We start from the raw sequence: 27500 nt of genomic DNA, 5'->3' as shown, positions 1-27500 counted from the left end.
GAAGAAAACAAGTGGAGAGAGGGGCGTTCCAGCTAGGACTGTGAGGAGCATCTCGTAAAAACCAAGACTTCACGAGCCAAATGGAACGCAGCACAGGACAGACCCAGACCAGACCAGACCAGACCAGACCAGACCAGACCAGACCAGACCCAGACCAGACCCAGACCAAGACCCAGACCAGACCAGACCAGACCAGACCAGACGAGACCAGACCAGACCAGACCAGACCACACCCAGACCAGACCAGACCAGACCAGACCAGACCAGACCCAGACCCAGACCCAGACCCAGACCCAGACCCGACCCGACCCAGACCAGACCCAGACCAGACCAGACCAGACCAGACCAGACCCAGACCAGACCAGACCCAGACCCAGACCCAGACCCAGACCCAGACCCAGACCCGACCCAGACCAGACCAGACCAGACCCAGACCAGACCAGACCCAGACCCAGACCCAGACCCAGACCCAGGGCAGCATAACCTACCGAGTCCCCGTCTCTCTCCTGCTCCGCTGTCCCGTTGGAGCTCGATGGCGCGGCCTTGCTCTCGCTCGCCTCCGAATTCCTGTCCGCAGCGGCGTCGGGGAAGAGATACTGGGACACACACACACACACACACACACACACACACAAACAAAAATAAACATGATTCCACATACAGTGGTACTTAAGGGAATATCAACTCTTTCCCTCCAGACAAAAAGTGCTGGAAGGAGACAACAGCCGTGCTAAGCGGGCGGGCGGACATGTTTTATTCACCACCTGAGTCACCGGCACTCAGCCTGCTGGCCAGAGGCAGAAGCTCGGTGGCTGATAGGGAGGTTATTCCACACGGTACAGCCTGCAGAGTTAGCTCCCACAGTCTGGCTGCCTCACACACACACACACACACACTCACACACTCATACACGTGCGTTTGACACCCCCCCCCCCCTCCCTCACCAGCAGTATGGAGTTGAGCACGTCGTTGCTGAGCGGCGCCTCGTCAACGCGGCGGTGGCGTCGGATGCGCTTGCGGGCGCTGTGCACCATGTTGGACACGGACAGCTTGGGGATGGGCACCGCCGCCGGCTCCGTCAGCTTGGACAGGGCGGCGCTGATGTCATTGTTGTCTGGGGCAACCACGGCGTTGGGGAGGGTGGAGGGGGGGGGGGCAGGAAAATGAATCACAACAGGAAGTGAGGGTGGAGGCAGGGGAAGCATATGTTCTCATAACATGCATGGGTAAACAAACAAGAGCCTGTGAGACGGCGCCCGCGGCGCGAGCCGTGCTTAGCGATCTCGGGGACGCAAAACTAAGACTCGCGAGTCGAGCCTCTAAACGCTGAGCTCGACTGGGAGGCTGGAAACATTCAGGCAGGTTTCGTCGCTGAAAGTGGGCGGAAACAGTTTGAGAGATTTTTTTTTGTTTACTATTTTTTTTAAACTGCATTGCAGAACCAATCCAACGTCTTTAACACGGTCTTTATAAGGCGGGTCCTTCACCCTATTGGAGATGTAGGCGGTGGCTCTGATTGGCCGCGTCGGTTTTCGGCGCTGTTCTAGCGACGGTTTCCAACGGAGACGTCTCCGGACATTCGGAGGCGGAGATCTCGACAGTCTGACAGCGTGAGACTCGTGTGAAACTAGCTAAGCCTGCACTGAGCCTCCATACAGCTTTCACCATCTTTGCAGTTTGAGATCCGATCAGTGTGGATGAGGAACGACAGCCAAGGACCAGAGACTAGACTACTTGGACGTGCCCAACTAGTACCTATGGCTATTGGCTAAGACACCATGCTAAAAGAAACCAAGCTGAATGGACGGATATTTCTGGCCGAGGTCTAACCTTTGACCTCCTCCTCCGACACCCCTCTGCCCAGGATCTCCTCGGTGGACTCCTTCCTGCAGCACAGCTTGAAGAACTCGGTCAGGAAATCGCCTGCGTGCGGAAGAGAACGAGTTAAATCCCTCCCCCCTTGACCTCAATTCAAAAACGACACACTTCGGGAAATGAATTAGGGGGATTGGGGCCAAAAACACATTACATGGACACTGATGGGATCCGGGGCGTTTCTATCATACCAGCCGTTCTGTGGGGGAATCGTCACCTTACCCAGCAAGCACTGGGGATTGTCTGCCTTGCGGACTCGGACCGACCAATGAGGGGCTTGGAGAGGGTCCAGATCGCTGTCGGGTCACACATGGAGAGGGCACATATGGTCAGACCACATGACGGAAGGATGCCAGGTGTCCAAACTCAGCAGCTCACCTTTGACATTATTGCTGCCAAAGGTTAGGACAGACACAAAGGCTATTCCGCTTTGATCTCTGTACACATGGTAGAGGGATTATTCGCTGTCTAACCTGCTGAATTTCACATTCTACGATTCATCAGGTTTTACTGAGAGGATTAGATATTGGCTTGACAAGGCGATAAAAACATGATCGGTTTATGCTTGATTGCTTTGGGCTTTGCCAGACAATAGCGCATCGACATTTCTCACAGTGGCAGGTTCAACAGCTGCCGTATTCTGCTGAGTTTAATTCCTTCCATGGAGGACGTCGGTTTGCCATGTAGTCTGGTTTTCCAGTAAGACCACAGAGCTAAATCAATTAAGACAGATGTTTCCTGCCTAAACCGCCTTGAGGGACTTTTCAAAAAATATACATTAAAATAACTCAAATCTCTCTGAGGCAGACCTGCTTGTCCTTGGCTCGGGGTAATCTCCATTATCACGTGTCCCTGCTGGTCCCTCTCTGGGGCAGATATTTCCTGATGTGCTTCAGAGAGGGGGGGGGGGGTATGGGAGGGATCGGTCTGCGTTCTTACAGTGAACCGCATGCAAATGCGAGGCGGGGGGGGGGGGGCGTTGAGGAAAAACACTAAGACTGTTAATATGATGCGATGGCTGGCTGAGCAGCGTTTCATCACCTAAACCGAAAAGCGTAAAATTTGTTCGCCGTGAATCAATTTTGGTTTTAATGCAGTCGAACTCTGGGTACAAGGGTGCTTGTTACACTCTCCCTCCTCCTCCTCCTCCTCTCTCTCCCTGTCTCTTTCTCTCTCTCTTTCACCTCCTCCTCATCCGCCCCCTCTCACACCTACACTGTCTGGCGCCCAGGAAATTAATATGGGTGACAAACCATTTCACAGTGTCACCGAGGTATGGAGAACTTGTTTAAGCCACCGACATCACCTGAATGCGTTTGCGAGCGCGCGCTCACCGCCGAGGCTCGGTGTACTGTTTGACTGTTTGACGTCTGGATTTCCAGACACATTTCAAACGCCGAGCCCTCCCACTTGTCTCTCGGTGTTCCTGTCACTCAGCGAGTGAGTGAAATTATTCCATCTCGTCCAAATCTTATTTTCGGTACAGGATGAGAGGGACTGCGAAGGGGGAGACCGGCTCATACTTACGAATAAACGTCGTTGTCTACGACGATACCCTCGGTGAGGTGCGGCCATGTGGTTGCCAGGTGAAGTTCACTGAGACAGGCATACGAGGTCGTTTTTGTTATTTGTTTCACATAATTTACTCACCAAATTTAAAAATGTATCTATTAAAGACTCTGAGAATAAACGTGACCAGACAGTAAAACGAGCATGCACTGTCGTCGCGGCTGCTACGGTCTCACCTGATTGGATCCTCGCAGGCGCCGAAAGGAAGCTTCCCGAACTCGACGCCTCCCACCTCGCCTCCGAGCAGAGCGTCAAAGTCTGCGAGCGGAGAGATGACATGCCGTGTGTTCAATGTCTCCTCGTTTAGAGGGGGGAAAAAATGGCCGCCGGGTGCGCTGCACATATTCAACACCGACACACTCTTCCCCTGGCGTTCGTACAAGGGCTTAACGCCGACCTCCGCCCGCCTACTTCCATTCCCCTGTCCACATCGAGAGGGGCAGGGGAAAAAAAAGTGATCCGTTTGGAAAGCTCTTGGGTGTGTTACCCACTGCTTTCCGCCCGCCCCGAACCACTCAACGACTCAAGCATCTCCCCGCGATGTCAAAAGCTACCCCAGTGAGCAGCACTTAACTGTGGGAAGAAGCCCACTACTGAATCTGGAGCAAGAGGAGAGCCAGTATATTATATATCACTATCTGAACAAGTAAAGTGCCTGGTGGTGTTATAAAATAATCAAGCGTCCAACTTCAAAAGCACCGCTTCTGTTTCTCACTTGAACTACAATATGTTGTTACCCAAGCACCCACTTCCTGTTTTTTTGGGGGGGGGTTCTGAGGCGCTCAATGGGGGGCTCCTACCAGGGGGCTGCTGGGGCCAGGAGTACTGCTGCCAGTCCTGCAGGATGTACGTGAAGCGGATGGCGATGTTGATGGGGGGCAGAGGGGTCAGAGGGCAGCCCTGGTGGTCAGAGAAAGAGAGAGAGAGAGAGAGAGAGAGAAGGAGGTGGATAACATGCATTCTGTAATTGTATTGCTAGTGAAAACCGTAAGACCACATACTGTATCTCCAGAGAGTTCAGAAACGATATTCAAGACAAAATAAAATCACTTCATTGATTGAGTTTCTCATGTTCCACAGTATTGCAATTGATGCATCTGGTCAATAATAGCTGGACAGATATGAAACGTTTTCGTTCATGTGCCGTCATCGTACTCACGATCTTGGACTTGAAGATGTCCAGCAGGCCTGAGAGGTGGTTGTACTGGCTGGGCACCTTGCGCAGGTGGACCATCTCAAAGTCGGTGCGCACCCCTGGGCCCTGGCACTCCCCGGCATACATCCGGCGCCACTTCTGCTGGATCTGCACGAACATGGGCACCTGGCTGTACCCCGCAGGGGGGGGGGGGAGCAGAGAGGAGGCATCAGCACAACACTGGGTTTGCAGGCGCATCGGGTACCAGTGACGGGACTCCGCATCCGGATTCTAGCACAGATACACAGCAGCACCTGGTGGACGATCGAGGGATTACAGGGAGGGTATAGAGGTTATGTGGAGCCACCCAGTGGACTTCCGAAGGTGTCATTTCCTGATGGGCGAGGAGTGAGCTCATTTGCATACATCTCATTATCAGCATTCTGTCACATTATATAACTGAACCACACATCCTCTTCCTCCAACTTGATACCTAGATAAGATAACAGGCTGTTGCAGTAGCCTATACATGTTACTAATCAACTCTTTACTGTAATCATGTTCATACACAAAAAACTATACAAGACCTTTGGTAAATTGTTCTCATTCATACGGCCTGGCTCAGTAGTCACTAGTGATAGCACACAGTGTGAACTCCATTTCCCAGCTAAACAGCGGGAGAGCAGGTGACCTTGCCAGCTACCACAGCACTGCCCACAGCCACCCTGCCGTATCCTCATCCGCCGTTGCCATGGCGACACGGTGACCTACTGCAACACGATGCCACGGCACGCGGGCGAGCTGCCCACGACGTTTCTATTTCTGAGAACCGCCCGTGCAGCGATGCAGAGAAGTATGCACAAAGGCAAAATTGTCGCCCGCCGTCATTGGATCTGGAACGGTAAAGGGTAAACGGACTGCACTTACAGCACATAGTGCCTTCATCCAAAGCGCTTCATAATGGCCCCTCATTCACCCGTTCACACACACATTCAACCGCCGCCCCGGCAATCAGCGGACGACCCGCTCTGCCCCCGAGCCAGAGCCGAGACCTTTCTCATGTCAGTTACGAGCTCAACTGGCCGTATCAGACTTTTGACGATGCTCAATTGTGTTGTGTTTGTCAAAGGAGATTCTGGAACAACGATAAACACAGTTTTCTAAAAGATTGCTGTTTTTTTTGGTTTACAGTGCATATTTTTCTCCGGTAGCCGGAGAATATTTTCTCTGGATTCTCAATGGAGTGCTAAACCCAAAAATGTAATGTATCTTAACAGAAAATATGAAAGGGAAGCACATCTCAATTTCCAGTCAAGGAGACAAAAATACTAAAATTCCACGTAGGTGTTGATATTGTCATGTCAGCCAATAAATAAGTGGTATTTTAGTATCTCTGTCCTCCTTCACTGGAAACTGAGATATGCTACCGTTCCATATTTTTTGGTGACATGCAAACTATCACTATCTTTGCTAATTGCAAGAGAGAGCGCATCAAAGACAGTCCTACTGTATGTTGCCTTGTGCCCCACTTCTGACGCACCAAAAAGTACCTACTCAACTCAACACTTTACTCTACTCTACTCTACTCAATTCTACTCAACTCTATTCAACTCTATTCAACTCTATTCAACTCTATTCAACTCTATTCAACTCTACTCTACTCTACTCTACTCTAAACTCCACTCTAAACTCTACTGTACATTCTACTCTACTTTACTCTACTCTAAACTCTACTCTAGTCTAAACTCTACTCTAGTCTAAACTCTACTCTAGTCTAAACTCTACTCAACTTAACTTGCTTTTTGGGGCACCGCAAAAAAAAGGTGAATAGAGGCGAGGTGAGCCGTTCCTTTTTTAGGGCCTGCTCCGTCGAGGTTCCAAGTGAGCTGTAACGATGTCGTGTAAACACTGCAGACCGCTGATTGGTCAGAGAGAATTTAGACCCAGACCAGACCAGACCCAGACCCAGACCCAGACCCAGACCCAGACCCAGACCCAGACCCAGACCCAGACCCAGACCCAGACCAAGACCAAGACCAGACCCAGACTAGACCCAGACTAGACCCAGACCCAGACCCAGACCCAGACCCAGACAAGACCCAGACTAGACCCAGACCCAGACCCAGACCAAGACCCCTCTATATTCAGAAACCCTTTATATGACTTCATGATGACCATTTAGTGGGATACTATTTGTGGTGGAAAGCGCAGTAAAAGAAAAAAAAGAAAAGAAGAAGAGTTTAATCAAGCTGAACCGGTACCTATGCGGTGGAAATGGGGCCTAAGGAAGCTGGTACCTACTGTAGGAAGCTGGTACCTACTGTAGGAAGCTGGTACCTAGTGTAGGATGCTGGTACCTACTGTAGGAAGCTGGTACCTACTGTAGGAAGCTGGTACCTACTGTAGGAAGCTGGTACCTACTGTAGGAAGCTGGTACCTACTGTAGGATGCTGGTACCTACTGTAGGAAGCTGGTAGCTACTGTAGGAAGCTGGTACCTACTGTAGGAAGCTGGTACCTACTGTAGGAAGCTGGTACCTACTGTAGCATGCGGTGTTGCCCTGGGTGAGTGGTCACTTACCAGCCGGTGTTGGTCAGAGAGATGGAGATGGAGCTGAGCAGCAGGTTGCACTTGGACTCACTGATGATGGCCTCACAGTTGGCCCCGGGAGATATGACCACAAACTCCCTCATGCCGTACCTTCAAACACAGACAACAGACAGAAAACATCTTTCATCCTACTGTACTCCTTCGCTGTATTCCATACTCGAGATGTGCTCAGTTCAGGTGTTTTTTTAAAGTAAAAAAATAAATAAAGACATAATATGTGAACATGAGCCTTGTGGTTGGAGGTGATGGGAAAAGGCAGATGGTAAGGAAGGGATGAAGGTTTGTTAAGAAGAGGTCCAGTTGGGGGGGGGGGCGGTCAGCATCGGGTCCATTTCGCCTTCCTGGACTCACCATCTGACGAGGCAGTGGGCTCTGGGAGGGAAGTCGTTGTTCATACAGAGCAGGTCTTGCATGGCCATAGGGAAGGCATCTGGAGAGGATTACATACGAGTTATACAGGTATTAGAGTAGCAACAGACGGGGGCGCCCCGGTAGATCAATGGCCTGGGGCACCATGTACAGGCTATACCTTACTGCAGCGGCGTGGGTTTGAATCCGGCCCACGCCCCTTTGCTGCATGTCTTCCTCTCTCTCTCTCCCACCTTTCCTGTCTGTCACCTACACTGTCCTATCATAATAAAGCAGAAATGCTTTTGACAGAGTAGCAACAGACTAGGAGCAAGGTCTAACTATTTTCTTAGGGGAGTGGAGTGTCGCACTGCAACAGCAAAAGTTTAGGAATAGGATGGAATTATTTTGATGTCTATTTTGATCACTTTACCCTCCTCAGGCTCCTTCCCCTCACGCTCGTCAGACTCTTGCTTCAGGAAGTGATGCGTTACTGAGAACTTGAAATCGGCAAAGTTGATTTCCTGGGTCTTCTCCTCCCAGGAACCGCTGGTGTATTCACCCTGAATCATCAAAGGATAATTCACCTCATGCATGAATTTATGAGGCTTGCCAGATGGCTGCATATTGCCTATTGTGTGTGTGTGTGTGTGTGCGTGTGTGTGTGTGTGTGTGTGTGTGTGTGTGTGTGTGTGTGTGTGTGTGGTTTTAGTGTTGTGAGGACTAGGTGAGGGTTGATAGGTTACCTTCTCTGGGGACTTTCCCACAGAGCTCCCAATCAGCTTCCAGTCATTCAGCACCTCTTCCACTCTGGACACAAACCTGTCATGAACCACACATTAACCAAACCTGTCATGAACCACACAATAACTAAATCTGTAACGAACCACACATTAACCAAACCTGTCATGAACCACACATTAACCAAACCTGTCATGAACCACACATTAACCAAACCTGTCATGAACCACACATCAACCAAACCTGTCATGAACCACACATTAACCAAACCTGTCATGAACCACACATTAACCAAACCTGTCATGAACCACACATTAACCAAACCTGTCATAAACCACACATCAACCAAACCTGTCATGAACCACACAATAACCAAATCTGTAACGAACCACACATAAACCAAACCTATCATGAACCACACATCAACAAAACCTGTCATGAACCACACATTAACCAAACCTGTCATGAAACACATGTAAACGAAAGCTGTTATGAACCAAACATTAACCAAAGCTGTCATAAACCACACGTAAACCAAACCTGTCATACTCAGCACTAGTAACAGGACAGAATACAGTGTCCTGTCTAAATACATGCATGTATTACATATGCACACATGCACATACTGACAACATACACGCACACACACACACACACACACACACACACACACACACACAAACACACACACACACACAGTGGCCCTCTCTTGAATGTTATGCACAAATTGCAGAGTTTAACTTCAGCTATATATTGTTGTAAAGCCCACAAACATGTTCCAGGAGATGGCTAAACACTAAAGGGCTCCAAGACTAGAAAGGCATTAGCAGTCTGTGTATATAAGCAGATAGCAACTGAAATAGACTATTTACACCCGCACCAACAGCTAGTTAACTTAACTGTGATCATGGATAGGAATGCATGCCATTACAAATAGCTAACTGTGCTAGTTATGTCTATGTACTTTTTTTGTTTTTTACAGTATCGCTCAGTGGATGTGGGCTGGATAGCAACCATCTCAACTCAGCCAGTCTATGGGGAGTGTTCAGCAGAAATGTACATTCTTGCTGATGATAACTTAAGTCAGGGGGACGAGCACTTAGCAGATGAGCTAGGCCTGGGTGGATAGCTAGCTAGCTCATAGCTAACGTAGTGGCTAAAGAGTCAGCTTGCCTCGGCAACTTGACATGCACTCAGACTATCGTGACCAAATTGACTACATTTGGATAACATGAGAGTAATATAATTCATCGACACCAATTGTTATCTACAAGTGATCTAGCTAGAGTGACATTAGCTAGCTAGCTTAGCTTGTATAGATAGTGAGCTACCTTTCCCACTCCGACGCGGTGGTGAAATCCGTGATCTCAAACACCTCAGACTCGGGCTGCAACAGAAATGAATGTTTCATATCAAGTATAAAACCATCTCCTCATTGTTGGTGACTGTTATAATTGGTCGTTAATGTAAACAGGTAGTAAACTGGCATTAGCTGAGTTACTCACATCACTGTCAGCCGCCATGTTGGATTTCTGTTTATTATTATTTTTCTCCACGTTGCATTACGTGCGATGACGTCAAACTTGCCACCTGTTAAAGAAGCTGCGCATGTCTCATGGTGGCTGAGCAATTTGCTGATAATATTCGTTTTTAACATTATAAAAGTGCATTTTGTGATCATATGATTCATGAACACTTGCTAAAGCGGGTGAGAGACGTAGAGCTTTTACCCTCTGAGAGTAGGGGAGGCAACATTTTGACGTAAGAAAAAAAAAAACAGTTCTGCCGTCTCGACCCATCTATTTACAAAGAATGCCAGTTGTGAACAGTATGCTAATCAGAAATCCGTATGACAATTCAATATGTACAACGCATCAAACTTCATCTAGACACCACGAGCATGTCAATATGACTTTATGACCGAGCACAGTGGTGGTGGCGGTGCTTTGAAGCTTCAAAGTGTATTAACACTTTGTATTCTGTGTATTAACGCACCGGAATGTGAGACCACAGTTGTGTGAATGTGATCACAGATGTCGGTGTATTAACATGCGGAAATCAGTGACCACCGGATCTGATCTGGATCTGGTCACTGATGGTCACAGAATTCCGCATAACACAGATGCAGCTGAAGCTGAGTGCGTCTAGGGACCAGACCCAGGAGCCTGAAACACACCCTACATGAGGAGAGGGCTCGTAGTGTTCCGCTGAGCTGTGCTCTTCCAAGCAGGAAGTTGAACAATTGTCCCAATGAGTTGCAGGGGATGTGAGAGATGTGGGATTGGGGTGAAAAAGGGAAGTGCCTGGTTTCTTTACTCAATAGTGTCAGACACACAACTTACACAAAACCCAGAAGAGGAAGGAGAAAGTTATGAAATGAGGGGTGTGAGGACACCCCAACTCAAGTACAACTGAGAGCACAGAGCCCCATGAATGCATTTTGTGGCTCTGTGGGCGCTATGGCTGTCAACTGAGCTCAGAAATGATATTCGACCTTCTCTCTTTAATATTTTCCGATATTATATTCGATTATTATATTCGCCTCTATCTGGGCGAATATAAACATTCACACTCACGCACACACAGACATACACCAGTGTTTGCCATGTCTCTCCTATAATGTTTTTTAGCCTTTCTTACTCTGAAAATGTAATTCTATTAATACAACCATGGTCAGCGCACCCCCCACCGCTCAACAACTTGCCGACAATTTATTATTCATAATCAGAAAAAAGATGTATTCTATAAAATCGCCCATGCTGTTTGGCTTGTGCCAATGTTTACTGTAGCCGCCTGATCAAGCCTGAGTTCCTGCTTTTTATGCGAGCTGCAGCAGATATCGTGTTTGTAGCGTACTTTGAAGAAGTAGTTAATGTTGTGCCCTTATTCTGACATGTGCAGTTTAAAACCTAATCGTTTGTGAGAAGGGTTAGGGTTAATAGATAATAATCCAACAGCAGTGTGTGTTCAAATGACCACTGCTGTCATACAATAACTGTATCTGCATGTTTATTGTAATTTGATCGACTGTAGCTGTTTCATTCTCAAACCTACTTTTTCTTATGGACTTCCCATGTTTGGCATTGACGTTAACAATATCCCCTGAGTGTTTCAATTTCGTTTCTCTTGGGCAGTGGCAAGAAAAAGAAGCAGCGACGATATAAATATATATTGCAGAAACCGTTTCACCGTTTTACCGTAATACTACTAATAGGCTAGTAATTGTATTTTTTGTAGTTGATTTGTTTTGAATTTCGAAAAAAAAGGGCGGCTCACTTGACTGCAGTAGTTAGTGGGTGGGGTTGTGGGCTGGGTGTTACCAAGAGGCAGTGTTTACAATTTCATACTCTGTGGAAGATATGTGGACATATACGTGTAGGGCTCGAGCCTCCTTAAATTTGATACAATAAGTACATTTCAATTTGTGACTTTATGAATTTTGAAACATAAGCAATGACTAATGGCTTCACAGACAGCCGGTAAGATTAAATATACTCAACACGACATATTTTACACTTACAGCAACAATGATATGAATCCAGTTGTTGTAGAGATCATGTTTTGCTGCTGCAATTACATCTGCTGCTGTGCAATTACGTTCACTTCACTCACAGCTCTTTGTTTTCCACTTTTGCAGTGAGGGTTGGTGCCAGTTACAGCAGTTTTGGAAGTGTGTGCAAAAAAGAGGGCAGCTTCAGAACCTGCCATTCACAGCCATTCCTTAAACCAACAATGAGCTTAAATAAGGTAATGGAAAGAAATACTGAGAAAAATACTGATTAATGCACTCAAGTCAGGATTTGAATAATTTCTCTGAGCGTTTGATGGTTTACTGAAGCAGTAACTCATGAGAGATCACAGCAAGAAACTGCATTCCTGGCATGTTGTTACAGGTCTCTGAACATGAACGTACTGTAGGGGAGAGCGGGGCGTGTTGGACCATTTTTTGCCTTAAGCTTTTAAAAATGATTTCGTTTTTATTATGAATTTTGCTATACATGTATACCTATATCTGTTGGCTAGAAAAGGACATCAAAACGAGGTTTCCAGCACTTACCAGTTTCTTACAGTTTTGCCAAAAATAACATACTTTTTAAGGATTGTCAATTATATAATTTGTATAAAGTAATTTCGATGGCTGGTTATTCAGATAGTTGGCACTTATCATAGAGAATGAGATTATTCACACTTGAGAGCCTTATTCCCGGCGCACATTTACACATAACTGAAGCGGTTGCTCTTATCATCGAGTAGCCTAATGTGTTTACAGCAAATCTATAGACCGCGCCCGCGATATCATCACGGTTCGCGCTGAAAAACCTACTATTTTTGGGTGCCTGTTCAGAACCAACTTTAGGGTTCCCGAACTCATTTATTTTTGGTCGAAATGCTCGGAACCGTTCAAAATTAGGTTTGCGAACCGGCACCGAACCGGTTGGAAAAGGGCTATCAATGTAGCATGAAACATGAAAATTATTCTATCTTATAGCCAATAAAACAGTGATTAAAATGATATATGTTTGGAGTCTGTGGCCTACACAAGGTATAAATCAAAAAACACTAGCGTAAAAAAAAAAACTTTCATGGGGTAAAAATAGATGTTCACCAGGAAAATGTTTAAAGATTTTCAAATATCCCTGCCGACTTCAGGATAGGTTGACGTGAGGTAGAGAGATGTGTTCACCAAAATATTTTTGTGTAGCTACAACAGATCACCTGAAAAGCCCCGCGGTCTGACGCGCCCGCTCTCCCCTACTGTAGTTTCTAGTAAACAAGTTCTAGTAAACAAATGGTAGTTTCCCCTTAGCTGTGGTTATTAAACCACCGTAATGCAAAGAGGTGAAAGAGTTCTAGTATAGTATATCATTCTCTGAGGCAGAAAATAGATGCTGGGATTAACCAGACATTTCTATATTTTCTGTACAGCAGTTAAGCGTGAAGGAGCGCCTCAAGAGGAAAGTGCTCACTTGGTTGGCACTGAAAAAGGTTTGCAGAAACTGAACACTGCTTTTGCATGAGTCTCATAAAAATATACAGTAGAAGGGACAGCAGCCATCATTTATCAGTCACTGCTCAAAGTTCTGGCTCTCTTTCTCCAGGGAGGCAACAACAAGAACAACAACAACAACCAGAAAAATGATTACACCAGGGATGAGTCTAAACTGGTCATCAAAGAACTTTCTGCTGAACTGAACAGGGTAGTTCAGGTAACTCAAGTCAAATGCTTCAGAGATGTGCGATAGTCTCATACAAAACCATACTAATGTTTGTTGACATTCTACTCAGACCAGAGATTCGTCATTCCTGACCAGAGTCACTAATGATGGGTCTAGCCAGGAGGAGAGACAGGACTTCATATTACAATGGGCTGAGGAACTGATGCACGCAACAGCAACAGAACAGGTTATAGGCTACTATTATTCTACTGTAAACACACACCTTGGTTGGTGTTCCATGGCAACTGTTCAAAGCCAAACAAAGCGATTGCTTTACTACTTCTGCTTTACTGTAGAGCTACTGTGATACAGTGGACTATCTCAAACCAAAGTAAACATGCACTTTTTATTACAATGCCTTCTCATGGCTGAGGTCATGAGAATTTTCTGACCTCAAAATGGGGTGGTGACTGACAAATGTTTGGGAACCCATGACAGTTGACTAGACAGTCTAATGTTGACAATGAGCTGCTCTGTACTGTATATCAGTTGAATAACTTGTGATTTGTGTTGAAACCCCCCCCCCCCCCCCCCCCAACTCTGTCAACCTCTCAGAGTATTGAAGAACAGAAACTCGCCACAGACCATCACAAACCAGATAAGGAACAGAAACTGATGGAAGCCAGAACTGTTCTGCATGATTGGGCCTTGAAGCTCAAGGACATGGACCAGGTGATGGGAGACATTCATTAGATACTGTATGTAAGTCATATTGTCCTAGAAACTGTACAATCGAGAACCCCCAATAACATGATCTCGTTCCATGTCCCTGTAGGACTCGGTGTGTCTGGGTGAGGACGTGTGTTCAGTACTGCAGGATCTGGAGAGACAGTGGAAGAGAGGGAGACTGCCCAACATGCTTCCCCTCATGGACTTCATCATCTGGAGTATGCTGCAGGAGGAACATGAGCATGGGGTGTGTGGCCTTCATACAAACTCCTGCTTACATACTGTACATACTGTACATACGACATAGAGAAGTAGTGGCATTCCAAAGTTGAAGTTGACATTCAAAGTTCCTCTGTGTTTGATTTTAAAGGGTTCCATTGCAAAGCAGTGGCTGAAAAATAAAACAAGGTTCCACGGTAGAGGTGAGTCAGAACCGGTTAGTCCTAGGAACTAGTCTCAGGGGGAAGGATACCTGGGGTTTTCTGGTGGTAATCTAATCTTTGTCATGGTTTTACCCCTTTTAGTGGCTCTGAAGCACATTCCAGACTCCGGTATGTCCCCTTCGTATGTCCCAGTCAACAATCAATACTGGAAGTGAATTGGTGTTTTCATAACTTGAAGCTCTTGAATGTTTAAGTAATTCAATTCTGTTTTCTCTCAGTTTGGGACTGGATTATCAAAGTGGCAGGTATGTACTGTATGTAGGTACGTAAGTATGTTTGTACTCAGATAGCAGTCAGATTAGATAACATGCTCAGACTAGTTTTGCAGGCAAATAGTTTGTGTCCTGTAGTTTTGGAAGCTATTCATTTGCCAATGCAAAGGATCTCTGCATGCAATATTTGAATACTGATTTTAATACCGACCAAGGCTTTACACTCAGCAAGGTCCATAAAGCTTCTCTTGTTACTTTATTTCCTTACAGATGACATCACACTAGACCCACGCACAGCAAACCCAAGCCTCAAACTGTCTCCAGACAGAAAAAGAGTGAAAATGGATACCATCATTGAGAGTACACATAATCCGTGGCATGGACATAGCAGCAGTCCTAGCCAGTATGATGGGTGGTGGTGTGCGCTGGGAAAACAAGGTTTTAACACAGGAAGGCATTACTGGGAGGTGGAGGTCAGGGGGAAGAGAGAGTGGAGGATAGGGGTGGTCAGAGAACGTGCACCTCGTAACGGCTTTGTTGCTCTGGACACAACTAAAGGTTACTGGACCTTGCGTCTGCAGCTTGGTCAGCTCATGGCTATGACCTCACCGGTCACTAAACTGGATCAGTCTGCCCCCTCCAGGTTAGGGGTGCTCCTAGATATGGAGGAGGGGCAGGTCTCCTTTTATGACGCAGAGCAGAAACGCCACATCTACACCTTTGATGCAGATTTTGATCATGCAGAGATGATTAACCCTGTGTTTGGCACAGTTGAGACGGACAGAGAGCTGATCATTCTGTAAAATTATAAATGTAATTGACAATATAAAACAATGTTCAGTTGTTGGCTTTGTATGTGACCAGTGCAACAGAAGTGTCAATGAGGCAACCATATACCACAGCCTGTCTGCAGCTATTGCTTAACTATCAGTGTATTCAATTTAAACTTTATTTTGTTAAATGAAAACCTGAAAGCCTGACCACGCAGTTGTTGCAGTGGAAAACTAAACCAGAGAATATAGACTTCCTCATATGGTAGGCTACACCTCAAAGTGGTTTTAACAAGAGCTAGCTGAAAGAGAAAGTAACTGAACACAAGCTAAACAACTTAGAAGGGACAAACTTGAAAAAGGTTGGAAAGCAGCCAATCAGGATACACATCCTGGTCCCAAGTCAACACAATAAAAAAATAACACCATTCTTCCTGTTTCCCAACAGCAAGGGAAACGGGGTTTTTTTTTTTTTTTTTTAAACAAAATATTTTGCATGCATGTTGGAACAACTGAGGGCACCACCCCTATTGTTCAAAAAATGCACTGCTGGATGAGAGGTTTGGGGATTATGATGATTGACAACTGCTTTGCCAAGGAACAACGCTGCAGAAGGCCGTGCACATGTCAGATGAGCATCATCACGGGCAGTGCAGCGAAGCGGTGGAACAGTTGCACACTGCAGCAGGAAGAGACATGCTACCACACATCAGATATGTTCACACACTTTGGTATCGCTTCTCCATTGCAAGAAATGTAAACAACCCGTTATTCTACTTCCTGAGTGTTCTACACAGCATAATGCCTCAATGATCAGGATGGAGAGTAAACATGCCAAATAAAATATTTGATATCTCAATTATCCTTTGTAGGCCTTATATATTTTAGAGCATAATAGAATTGTTACATTGTGAATAATGAACAGCAATATTGCACAAGTACTTTACCCAAGTTGTCCAGAGGAGGGAGACAAAATCCGTCTTGGAGAGCTGATGGGTGATGAGACATGAGTTTCCCTTTCAAATCAGCCCTCAATAAGTCGAATAGTAGATTTGGAATAAGCATAAATTGATTATTCTAAGGGGGTACTTTTTATAATCAACCTCCACTAGAAATGTAACATACAGACCTACATTTCAGACTGAATTCAGTCAGCCAATTCATCACTGATGAATCAATAAATGTTTTATTATGAAAGACATGACATGGAAACACAAATATATAACTTGACATTAGACCAAACTAACTTAAGTAACCTACAGAGTAAAAACAAACAATGCTCCAACATGGCAAACACATACTCAATTCCAAATCAACCTTAAAACAGCCCCTCCATGTAAATCTGAGTAGACAAGGTGGATAACATCTCATTGTCAACACCTTACGCAGACACCAGTGGGCCTCAGCGTTTTCTTCGTAGGCAATTGACATCAAGACAGCGGCCTCAACGGCAGCCACACTCGTCCACCACCATATCCTGGTAGTGCCTCAGCACCACATTGTCGTTGTTGTCGTAGTACAGCATGGAGACTGGCGACAGGCGAATGGGCACGCAGCAGGGCTGGGGCGTGCCGTGCGGGTCCAGAGAGTGCACCAGGGTCTGCAGGATGGCGTGGTTGGTGCCGTTCAGGCTCTCGCTGAGGGGGAACGGGCACTCCCCGTGGCAGTAGTTGGCCAGGTAGCCCTGCGGGGCGATGATCCAGTCCTGCCAGCCGACGTCCTTGAAGTCGATGTAGAGGCGGCGAGCCTTGCACACGTTGCTGAGGGTCACGGGGATGTAGACGGCGCTCCTCTTTCGCCTGGAGCGGCACTGGAGCGGGTTGAGAGAAACCGCCACCAGGGAGGCCTGGAACTCTGGGAGGGTTACGGTTGGCCCCAGTGGGAGAGCATTACCCGGGAGGTAAGCGAGAGGGTTGACAGGGTTGGTGGTAGCGTGGGGCTGCAGTTCCAGCACCAGACCGTAGTTGTGGCCCGGTTTGCGCCAGCTCTCCGCCAAGGTCGTGAGGTCCAGCTTGAACGAGCCGGACTCGGGCTGGAGCTGGACGGACTGCGACAGGAGGAGTCGGCGGTTGGCCTCGTGGTTGGCCCCCCTCAGGGTGGCGCGTAGCACTCTATACAGGGACACGCCGAGGGCCTGGGGCCCCCGCAGGAACCTTGGGGAGAGGAATATGTCCCACTGGAACTTTATTTCCAGCTGCGCCAGAGAGAGCTGCTCCACAGGCTGGAGGACAGACATGTTGAAGAACAGATGCTTCTCCACACACCCCTGACAGCTGATGCTCCAACCTGAGACCAGGCGACCTGTGGAAGGAATTAAAACACTGAAACACCTCAAGTGGTTTACACGGTCTAAAAATTAAAATGTTGTCATCTGATAGCCTAATATCAACCAAAATGCACAAGTAAAATGTCTTGCCATTGCCAATTTGTATATTCCACAAACAATGCCATTGTTTGTGGAATATACAAAACACCGAAACAGAATAAAGGACCAGGTATTAGGTCAATTGTGAATTAAATAGCCTACATACATGCTGTGCTGAGCCTGATAGACATTACAATCAAGACATTACAATCAAAACGTCAGGACAATTTAGAAGTTAGCCTATTCCTGCAGTTTAGCTCACCTTGGTCCTGCACAAATCTAACTATATTCCCGCGCACTCCATACTCTGAGACCACGCAGGGGTCGTTCTCTGCACCTCGGGCGTCGGGGTCTCGGCCGCTGCTCTTTTTGAAAATCCTCCACAACACCGAGGGGACCCGCCGGGGGTCTGAGGGCCTCGGTCGACCCGAGAGGCCCAATGAATGTAAAAACAATCGTTCCTGAGTCTTCATCTCCTCTACATTTGCCAAGACGGGGACGCTAAACGACAGCACAATTAAAACGAGCAACATTGCCATCATATTGACTGTGTGTAATCTGGAACTATCCTTTTCTTTCACTGTCGCCTGTGTCTGTCCCTCCTTACTGATGGGCTGAAATGTCCCGGCGTGCTGCTCACGTGTGATCGATCACTGGCGCTGATTGACCCAGGTGCGATACGGCGTATGCTAATGAGCCGAGGTACGATAAGGTGCGATACGGCGTATGCTAATGAGCCGAGGTCAGATAAGGTGCGATACGGCGTATGCTAATGAGCCGAGGTCAGATAAACACAGGATGCAAGGCAAGACAACATTAGATAAACAACAGGGAACGAGTCGGAATGTTAACATCTTTCCACGCCTTGCTTCCATTGATGATAATATAGTTTCCTAGATTCACTTTTAATTTTTTAACAATGTTTAAAGTTGAATCAGTGTGATTATTTATCTTCCTATAGCCTAAAGAGATTTGTTTTGCCTTTTGCTAGTACAATAGGCTACAAAGCAAGTTGCTAGAAAACAGCAAGGATTCTTAGGATATTCTGAACTGAATTTCCCAGTGCTCGTGTCAGTCATTATAGATGACGATAATGTGATTGAATGTCCTGATGAAATTGAATTACTTTGATCTGTTGTCATGCCTTATAGCAGAGCAGCCATATGCACATTCCAACAGATAAGACCGCTGTGTGTGTGTGTTCTCTGTGTGTGTGTGTGTGTGTGTGTGTGTGTGTGTGTGTGCGTGTGTGTGTTCTGTGTGTGTGTGTGTGTGTGTGTGTGTGTGTGTGTGTGTGTGTGTGTGACAGAGAGGAAATCACTGTTCTTAGTGATAATGCTCTATGAGCTCGTATCCTTGTCTGCATTAGCTGTCACTAAGATATGCAGGAGTATTATGGGATGATGTAGGCCCTAGTACCCGTGGCGATGCGAGCCTGGTACAGCGACCTGAGAGAGAGGGAGAGAGAGGGAGAGAGAGAGAGAGAACATTCCACAGCTTCTCCTTGACTCCTCTGCCTCCCTATCTGGTATAAACGAGGGGCACACTGCTCCTTTCAAACAGATGTAACACATGGATACACACACTTCTTCTCTCTAGATCTTCATCCAGGACAATTATGACCTGTTGGTGAGTACATAGTGTGTGTGTGTGTGTGTGTGTGTGTGTGTGTATGTGTGTGTGTGGAATGAATTCCACTTCTCCTTCTATGTAAGTGATAGTTGTTCTCTACTTAAGCCCTGGCCTGTCTTAACCACGACTAAACAACCTCTGTTTCATTCGTTTCCAGTGGACGGATAACTATCTGGCTGACATGTGTTTGGGCCTTCAAAACATGTGTTGTCTGGACCTTACCAGGTGACCGAGACGCACTCACAACACCCACCACACACACCAGGGACACGTCAAAGGCCACAGACACCCCCAGCCAGACCGATGGAGGACACATACCTGTACCCAGTTCGAGTCAAACAGAATCGTGAGTAGCCTACTTCTCTAACCAACAACTGTGCTGACTAATGAGAATAGATGTGATAGAAGCCAGATAAAACTTAGCTTCAGTCTCTACAGCTGATATATTATAGAATCAACAGATGCAGGCGTGTGTGTGCATTTGTTGTACAGTATCTCTGACAAGCATATTTCTAGATTCTACTGCTCAAGTCACATGTAGCATGTTATAACAGTAAGTTCGTTCTGCTTACAGACATGATGGAGTAGGGTCCTCTACACAGACACCACCAGTCACTCATGTGACATTACCCACGGCAGCCCTGCCACAGCCCAGCTCCACCCCCAAAAAGGATGTCGGGGTCCTCTTATCAGGGGACACACCCACAACACACCCCACCAACACACACATCATGGACACATCAAAGGCCACAGACACCCCCAGCCAGACCAGTGGAGGACACGTACCCAGTTCGAGTCAAACAGAGGGGTGAGTAGTACTGACTAATGAGAATGCATAGATGTGAAAGAAGCCACGTAAACCTGGATCCAGTTTCTCCAGCTGATACATTGTAGAATCAATATATGTATGCATTTGTTGTACAGTATCTCTTATAAGCATATTTGTAGATTCACCTGTTCAAATCACATAATAATAATAATAATAATAATAATGTAATAATACAACAATAATAATAAAACTTTATTTGTATAGCCCCTTTCATACAAATAAATGCAGCTCAAAGTGCTTTATGACAAAGAATATATGAACATAAAAATAGACAAATAAATAAATAAATTCTTGTATTTTGTATAAAATACAAAATACAACAAAAAGCAGGAAAATAAGATGGAAGATAAAACAATAGATAAAGATAAGAAATCAAGTAAAATACAGTGTAAAAACATTGAGCATGTCCTCATAATAACAGTTCATTCTGCTTACAGACATGAGGGAGTGGTGTTCTCCACACAGACGGGCCTGGAGACCGAGTTCAGGTCAACACCAGCTGCTCTGGGATCAGTTGTGACATCACCCACGGTGACCTCGCCTCAGCCGAGCCCACCCGCCGAAAGGGACGTCAGCGCCCCCCCTTACCTGTCGCCTGGCTCCGCCCCGGCGCCCCCCACCCCCGTACAGACCGCCCCCCCTCCCGGGTTACAGGTGGAGGAGGAGGAGCCTCTGTGTGACTTCGACCCCTGCGTGCACCTGCAGACGCCCTGCCCCGTTGTCAGGGAGACCAGGGGGCGGAGCTGCCGGTGCCCGGCTCCCCTCCCCTCCTCCGCGTGGTCGCCGGCGGACCCCGTGGTGTCGCTGGACGTGACGGGGGTGCGGCCGGACTCGGCCGGCGTCAGCTGGTGCGCCCCGCCCTCGGCGCTGACGGCGTTCGGCGTGTGGGTGCTGCGGCAGGACGGCAGCGCGCTGAGCAACGGCACGGTGAGCCCGATGGCCCGGCGAACCAGCGTGTTCGGCCTGCAGGCGGGGCGGAGCTACAGCGTGTGCGTGTGCACGCAGAACGGCGCCAGGGTGTCGCGGCCGCGCTGCGTCCCCGTCTCCACGCCGTGGGACGGCGGCACCGCGGCCGTGTACGCCCTGGCGGGGGCGTGCGGCGTGCTGCTGCTGGTCACGCTGGTCCTGAGCCTGTGTCTCCGCAAGCGATGCCAGAGAGGCCCATCGCCGCCGCCGCCGCCACACAACACGGCACTCACCAGCCTGGTGTCCGTCCCCAACCCCGCTTACACACACACCGACGAGCAGGTCGCACACACAAACCCCGCCCAGATGAGATTACACGCTAACGTGCAGGTACGTAAAAAATAGACCACAAGTAGAACCACTGCCATGCATGCATGCGTCTTTCACCCCAAACTCTAATCGCTCATAGTAACTTATACACACACACACACTCGTACTGTATAACGTTACACATTATTGGACCGCATGAGAACATTCTCATTGATCTTCTGCTAAAAAATAAGCACATTTGTCTGTCCAGAAGAGAGAAATAAATATATCTCTGTAAAACACACACTTGTCTCATCTGTCTTTTTTCCCCCGGGTCAACAATTTAAGGATAGCTCAAAAAACACCTTTCAACATTTCATAACTGATCTGACGAGAGATGACGGCGATTGTTCCTTTCTTTAAATCACATTTATTTCTCTATGGTACAGTATGTACAGTGGCCAGAGGAGGGCGGTATAATTACAACGTGGGCAATGGGACCGTTGATTGGTTTCACAGCAGACCGTGAGAGGGGAGGAGAAAAGGAGGAGTGTGTGCATAGCTGAGAGGGACACATGCGTCTCATACAGAAAGAGCAGGTGGACACAGAGAGCTTCATCAATTCACACATGATCCACACCGACTAACCTTCGAACACTATCTCGCTTGAAGCGAAAGCTCACCTGTTTTTTTCCAGAATTTGTTTATTTTCTATATTTTTTCCCCCCCTTTATCTTAAAAATAGGCGAACTCTCCCTTTAAGTCAAGCATACTCAGACAGTAGACGGCAACAAATATAAACTCACACAGACTTACACACCCAGTCCACTACGTCAGTAGTACGACAATTTACACCACGCTACAAGCAAGCACACAGGATTCGCGGTGCTTTGGTGCATCTAAATTCAATACAGTTGTTTTGAGGGGAGGCTTAAAAGTATATCGGCTCTCGTTTCAATGCAAGTGAAAATAATTTGGCAATGTTTGACTGCAAAGCGGGACGGTCCACAATCTCTTTTTCAAGCTGCGAACAAGGCCATCGATCAGAATGAGATTATCTTAAGTGTGAAAACATTCCGGTCCGCCCGTCTCTCCCTGTGCCGAAGTTGTCGGAGATATAGGTGTCCACCCACTGAGACATACACAGTCCTAGAGGGGAAAATACAATAGGTTAAGATATTCCAAAGTGGTGTGGTGTCTAACGGTTCATGATAATTCCAATATTCCACTGTTGTGATAGTTCCATGCTCGGGGCTAGCCCAGCTAGCACAGCCCGCACGCAGGGTCCATCGTCTGGGTTTAGAGAAGTCCCAAGGACCCAACCCTGGAGCTCCATCCCTGCAGAGTCCCATAAAGTACTGGGTCAAATCTGTCCGGCGCTGCGCGTATGGACGAGGTGACGACGATGATGATGGTGGTGATGATGATGATAACCAGAGAGTGGGGAGGTGACCGCCGCCCCGGGTCACGTAGCGTTGACCTCCAGGATGTGGTCGTCGGTGGCGGGCAGCACCAGAACCTGGCGGCCCTGGCTGTGGTTGAACACCTGGCCCGGGCTGAAGGCCTCCAGACGGGGCATGGGGAGTCCCCTCTGCTGCTCCCGCTCCCCGCTGCCCACGGAGTGGACGCTTCCCCGGCTGCGGATGCTGGCGGTGTCGGCCTGGTCGTCCAGGGCCTTGTCCAGCAGGGACAGGGTGTCGTTCTCCACACAGCTGTCTGTGGGCAGCGGAGAAAGGACGGACGGTCAAGACCACCTGCGCTGCAGATTGTTCGATATCAATATCGTACTGACGTGGTGGCTAATATGTTTCCACAGGGGTGACTTTCTTTGCACACACACTCTTAGTTTGAGGTGTCCAGAGAAAATATTGAAAGGCAAACACCAGAATTGTAATGCAAATTCTCCCTATTGGGGTATTGGGTGAATTGTACTGGTATTTTTAATAAGCCAAAACCTAATGTTATGGCCCAAGGCTTCTTTGACTAGGTGACTCAGTGTAAATATTCTTATAGTCAAATGTTTATATCACATAATCCTCAGAGAAAAATATTATTGAGCTTCTCAACGCCCCTAAGCAGTTGAATGCGTTCCGTAAATTCAACCATCCATCCACACCATCAAGAATAGCGATTAACTAGGCAATAAATTATTTCTAAATGTAAACAATGTTCACTAGAAAACTAGGGCACTTATCTTTTGTGCTGTTAGAGCCGAAATACTTGAGTAAAAGCTATGACCTTTTGCAGCGATAACGTATTCAAAACATTCTCATGTCAACTACAGATTTATAGGAACAGACTCATTCACAAACTTCAAGGTCATATAAATATCCGTCCCGCTGAGTGACATTGCTGACCTCCCGGGGGGGTCGTCAGCGCATACCTGGGTCGGGCTGGATGGCGGGGGTGGCGCTGTGCGGGAGGTACTTCAACACCTTGATCTTGGGGAAGGGCAGGTGCCCGGCGAAGAGGGGCATGAGCTCAATGTGTATTTTGTGCGTGGCGCTGGCAGACACGGGCATGGAGACCAGCCCCGAGCTCTTTCCACACACCGCCCAGCTGCTGCTGCTATCAGCCACTGGGGACCAAACACAAACTGACTGAGTGAGTATGCACACGCACACACACACACACACACGCACGCACGCGCGCGCACACACACGCACACACACACACGCACACACACGCGCACACACACGCACACACACACGCACGCAGGCACGCGCACACACACGCACACACACACACACACACACACACGAAAGAATGTACACAGCACAAAATATGCAGGTAGTAGGAGAAACACACCCTTGAAGTGGGTGCACAAGCTCGAAGCGTGCACGCACACACACACACACACACATACACACACACACACTCACACACACACCGACTGACCTTCATACATGAGCTTGGTGGTGCGGAGCCCGTCCGTCTCCGCCTGGCCCTCCTCCTCCGCCTCCCCCTCCCCGGGCTCAGCCAGCCGTGTTATGGCCACCTCCAGCCCACAGAGGGCGCCAGAGCGACAGCTCTGCTCACCGCTGGCAGGCGAGATCTCAGCTCTCAGACTGTACAGTGTCTGCAGAGGGGGGGGGGGGGGGGGGGGGGGGGGCAAAGTATAAAGCATTGGTTTGAAAGCAAACTACAGATATGCAATGTTTCAGTCTATGGAAATATGTCAGTTTAAGTTTCATATCATCTGTTTCAAGTTGTGTCTACAACATTTGAGGGGGGGGGGGGTCAAACAGCGCTCCACTCACAGTGACTCTCTCCAGTTGGAACTCGTAGTGGTAGGGTTTGAAGGCCGAGACCTCCTGGTTGCCTAGCGAGAAGCTGGCGGAGAAGACGCACTGCAGACAGGAGGGCAGGTCTGCCTTCCAGCGCACCTCCCACAGACAGAACACGCTCTGCTTACTGCACACCAGCTACAGGGAGAAGCACACAGAACACGCTCTGCTTACTGCACACCAGCTACAGGGAGAAGCACACAGAACACGCTCTGCTTACTGCACACCAGCTACAGGGAGAAGCAGACAGACACGTGACGCGTCGTAGTGCTATTCTCGCACTTTGACTTCAGCGCTAGATTATGCTCTTAATCACTGGTTTTAGATAGCAGATGCCCTTGTGAGTTCTGGCGAGTAGTAGCACATTGGCTTTTCCCACGTTAAATGCAATTATTGTTAGTCGATTTGGATAAAAGCGTCTGTTAAATGATAATGTAATGATAACCTTACCCCTTGGCTCCGTCAGCGTCAACCATCAACCATCAGACGCTAAGGAAATGAATCCGTTGTGATAAATGACAGCAGCTCCACTGCAGCCGTTGCGTCGCGTTTGACGCCAACGTCCCGTCGTTAGAGAAGCCGAGGTTTATTTCGTAGTTTTTATCGGTAGAATGTCGACGCTGACGGTTGATGCTGTCGGCTGCGGTGGAGCCAAGGGGTTAGGGTGCCTGTAGTCTCAACGCCAGACCCGTGACCCGAGTTTTCGCTGATTCACTACGTAAGCTACGCTAACTACGTTACTGCATGCTGCAGATCTCTCTATGGGTCTGGGACACTTCATGTAAAAATCTGGTGCTCAAATCCTGGCATTCCATTGGATTCGCAGGAATCCCTGCGACACCAATCATTAATGACTTTCGCGATCAGGCGTCCCCACCCATAGATAAGGCCCGCCCATCTAACCTGGGCTAGCGTCTCTCATTTGCTGCTATGACCTGTAACTCTTTCAATTTTGAACCGTCGATACGCCCTCAGAATACCAGCTTGGGCGACGAAGTAGCACAGACTCTATTATGTAGAATGCGGAGCGCAGCGACTCAACGTAATATTTGAGTCTGGAGAGAGACTACGGTGCCTGCACACTGCCCCAACCAACGCCAACCAACACCAACACCAATGTTTGTTGGTGAGTGTTGCCGTTGGTTGGATGGATTTTTTTGTTGGTGAATATGTTGAATTTTAAACTTCCAACATTATAACAACAACTGCCAATTTTAGAATGTTGGGTGTTGGGAGTTGGCTGGCGTTGGTTGGGGAAGTGTGCAGGCACCATTACTCCACCACACTGCTATGGTTGAGCTGACTCTCTGGCAAGAAAGGCCATGTTCAGACGGGGTCGGCTGCCCTGAGCCTGTGTGGTCTGATACAGGCGTGTTCATCTCCTCACTTGTTGTGCTTTAACGTTGAGGGACCGCAGCTCCAGTGAGAACTCCTGCTGTTTCTCCGTCAGTCTCTGGTCCATCAGCTGGAAGTTCACGTCCGACACATTCTGCACACACACCTGGATGAACTTCCTGTGTGGGGGGTCAAGGGGTCAGGGAGATGAAGGCTCGAAGGATTAACAACATATCCGTATGCCATGGTATGCTTACACAAAAAACAACAGATATTATTACATGAGGATTGACGGGGTACAAAAGGCAGACTAAGATATAAACCTCTTCTACTATGAAACTCAACCTTTCTACATGAGATGTTGGAGGGATCGTTTGGCTCACCTGTTCCCTGCAGAGAGCAGCGAGTGTTTGGTCTTGAAGGGGATGTAGAAGGTGAGGGCCAGCAGGGTAGAGTAGATGGACCAGGGACAGTCTATGGACATCTGTAGACGGGGTGAAGAGACAGACAACTAAATGAGAAAACACTAGCTAGAAAAATTAAATACGGCAGCACTGAAACTCCCTAAGTATTTGTAGTAGGTAGTAATTAGGGTTGTGCACAACTTGCATTTTTCATAGTTGGGTGGTATGAACGGTGAATCGATTCATGTTTTTTTGCCGACATTCGAAAGATTTGATTCCAACATTTTAAAATACGTGTTTATTTGAATGAACAAAAAGACCACAATTCTATTTAATTTGATGCTGTAATTTAGCCCCATTCCAATTAATATAGTGCTACAGAACTGAAGATGCACAACATTAGTCCCATTCAATTATTATTATTTTTTTTTAAAGACGTGTTTATCTTAATGGGGGAAAAAAATGATGACCACAATTGGACCAAAATCAGTTAATGACCAAAAATCAACTTTGACTGTCACAGACTATTCAATCATTGAATGGATTAACTGGACCCACCCCTAACAGTAATGTGACCCCATCCAACTCTCTTTTAAAGCGCGTTGTGCAGTCTCATATAAAAGCGTCGATGCGCACCCTCTGGTCGATGGCGGCCATGGCCGTGTCCGGGTGGCTGTAGCTCCGGGGCCGGTGCCGGACCTCCCCGTTGGTCAGCCGCTCGCTGGCCGGCCGGTCGGGTCCGGCGGGGATGACGCACAGCACCTCCAGCTGGAACTCCAGAGTGTGGTAGGGAGGGGTGGGGGGCAGGCAGATGCTGGTCACCTTCTCAGAGGACTGGAGGGACA

At 47.7% G+C, this 27500-nt stretch overlaps 4 protein-coding genes across 7 annotated transcripts in view; 1 reads left to right on the top strand and 3 right to left on the bottom strand.

Annotated features, from left to right (window-relative positions):
• The window catches only part of rab3gap1 (RAB3 GTPase activating protein subunit 1), a 38101-nt gene extending 28294 nt beyond the window's left edge, over positions 1-9807 (bottom strand). For both annotated transcript variants that reach the window (XM_084451773.1, XM_084451772.1), the window contains exons 1-14: positions 9784-9807; positions 9610-9665; positions 8284-8359; positions 7971-8100; positions 7541-7619; positions 7160-7279; positions 4604-4769; positions 4245-4344; positions 3621-3702; positions 3403-3471; positions 2098-2171; positions 1831-1923; positions 945-1114; positions 489-596 (exon numbers count right to left, since the gene is read on the bottom strand). In XM_084451773.1, coding sequence (XP_084307899.1) covers positions 489-596; positions 945-1114; positions 1831-1923; positions 2098-2171; positions 3403-3471; positions 3621-3702; positions 4245-4344; positions 4604-4769; positions 7160-7279; positions 7541-7619; positions 7971-8100; positions 8284-8359; positions 9610-9665; positions 9784-9801 — 1341 coding nt within the window. In that variant the 5' untranslated portion in view covers positions 9802-9807. The remainder of the gene's footprint in view (positions 1-488; positions 597-944; positions 1115-1830; positions 1924-2097; positions 2172-3402; positions 3472-3620; positions 3703-4244; positions 4345-4603; positions 4770-7159; positions 7280-7540; positions 7620-7970; positions 8101-8283; positions 8360-9609; positions 9666-9783) is intronic.
• Positions 9808-11637: 1830 nt separating this feature from the next.
• Positions 11638-16404, top strand: LOC311320587 (butyrophilin subfamily 3 member A1). Of its 3 annotated transcripts, none has more exons than XM_084452373.1 (11): positions 11638-11757; positions 11916-12025; positions 13208-13264; positions 13378-13485; positions 13565-13681; positions 14050-14166; positions 14270-14410; positions 14534-14585; positions 14688-14714; positions 14825-14851; positions 15089-16404. In XM_084452373.1, exons 1-11 carry the CDS (start codon positions 11739-11741, stop codon positions 15619-15621), a joined length of 1308 nt encoding a protein of 435 aa, XP_084308499.1. In that variant the 5' UTR covers positions 11638-11738; the 3' UTR covers positions 15622-16404. The 3 variants fall into 3 exon arrangements, with proteins under 3 accessions (XP_084308499.1, XP_084308498.1, XP_084308500.1); XM_084452372.1 differs by having other exon boundaries at positions 13205-13264; XM_084452374.1 differs by lacking the exon at positions 13565-13681 and having other exon boundaries at positions 13205-13264.
• Positions 16405-17032: 628 nt separating this feature from the next.
• gdf3 (growth differentiation factor 3) lies at positions 17033-18495 on the bottom strand (the record flags this gene model as incomplete). The annotated part of the gene is made up of 2 exons (XM_084452129.1): positions 17033-17889; positions 18216-18495. 2 exons carry the CDS (start codon positions 18493-18495, stop codon positions 17033-17035), a joined length of 1137 nt encoding a protein of 378 aa, XP_084308255.1.
• Positions 18496-22097: 3602 nt separating this feature from the next.
• The window catches only part of trappc10 (trafficking protein particle complex subunit 10), a 19641-nt gene continuing 14238 nt past the window's right edge, over positions 22098-27500 (bottom strand). The window contains exons 17-23 of the mRNA XM_084452163.1: positions 27292-27500; positions 26635-26735; positions 26304-26430; positions 24890-25054; positions 24528-24708; positions 24013-24207; positions 22098-23345 (exon numbers count right to left, since the gene is read on the bottom strand). The exon at positions 27292-27500 is cut by the window's right edge and continues 21 nt beyond it. Coding sequence (XP_084308289.1) covers positions 23095-23345; positions 24013-24207; positions 24528-24708; positions 24890-25054; positions 26304-26430; positions 26635-26735; positions 27292-27500 — 1229 coding nt within the window. The 3' untranslated portion in view covers positions 22098-23094. The remainder of the gene's footprint in view (positions 23346-24012; positions 24208-24527; positions 24709-24889; positions 25055-26303; positions 26431-26634; positions 26736-27291) is intronic.

The sequence above is a fragment of the Borostomias antarcticus genome (genome assembly GCF_949987555.1).
Source record: "Borostomias antarcticus genome assembly, chromosome: 17".
NCBI classification, from domain to species: Eukaryota; Metazoa; Chordata; class Actinopteri; order Stomiiformes; family Stomiidae; genus Borostomias; species Borostomias antarcticus.
The sequence above is the reverse complement of the archived record's forward strand: the minus strand, read 5'-3'. Positions and strand labels throughout refer to the sequence as shown.

Excerpts from the sequence above, each read along its gene's own strand:
- LOC311320587 (XM_084452372.1), top strand. Across the intron at positions 13,486-13,564 it reads AACTGAACAGGGTAGTTCAG|ACCAGAGATTCGTCATTCCT; the intron begins GTAACTCAAGTC and ends CATTCTACTCAG. Across the intron at positions 14,586-14,687 it reads AACAAGGTTCCACGGTAGAG|TGGCTCTGAAGCACATTCCA; the intron begins GTGAGTCAGAAC and ends TACCCCTTTTAG.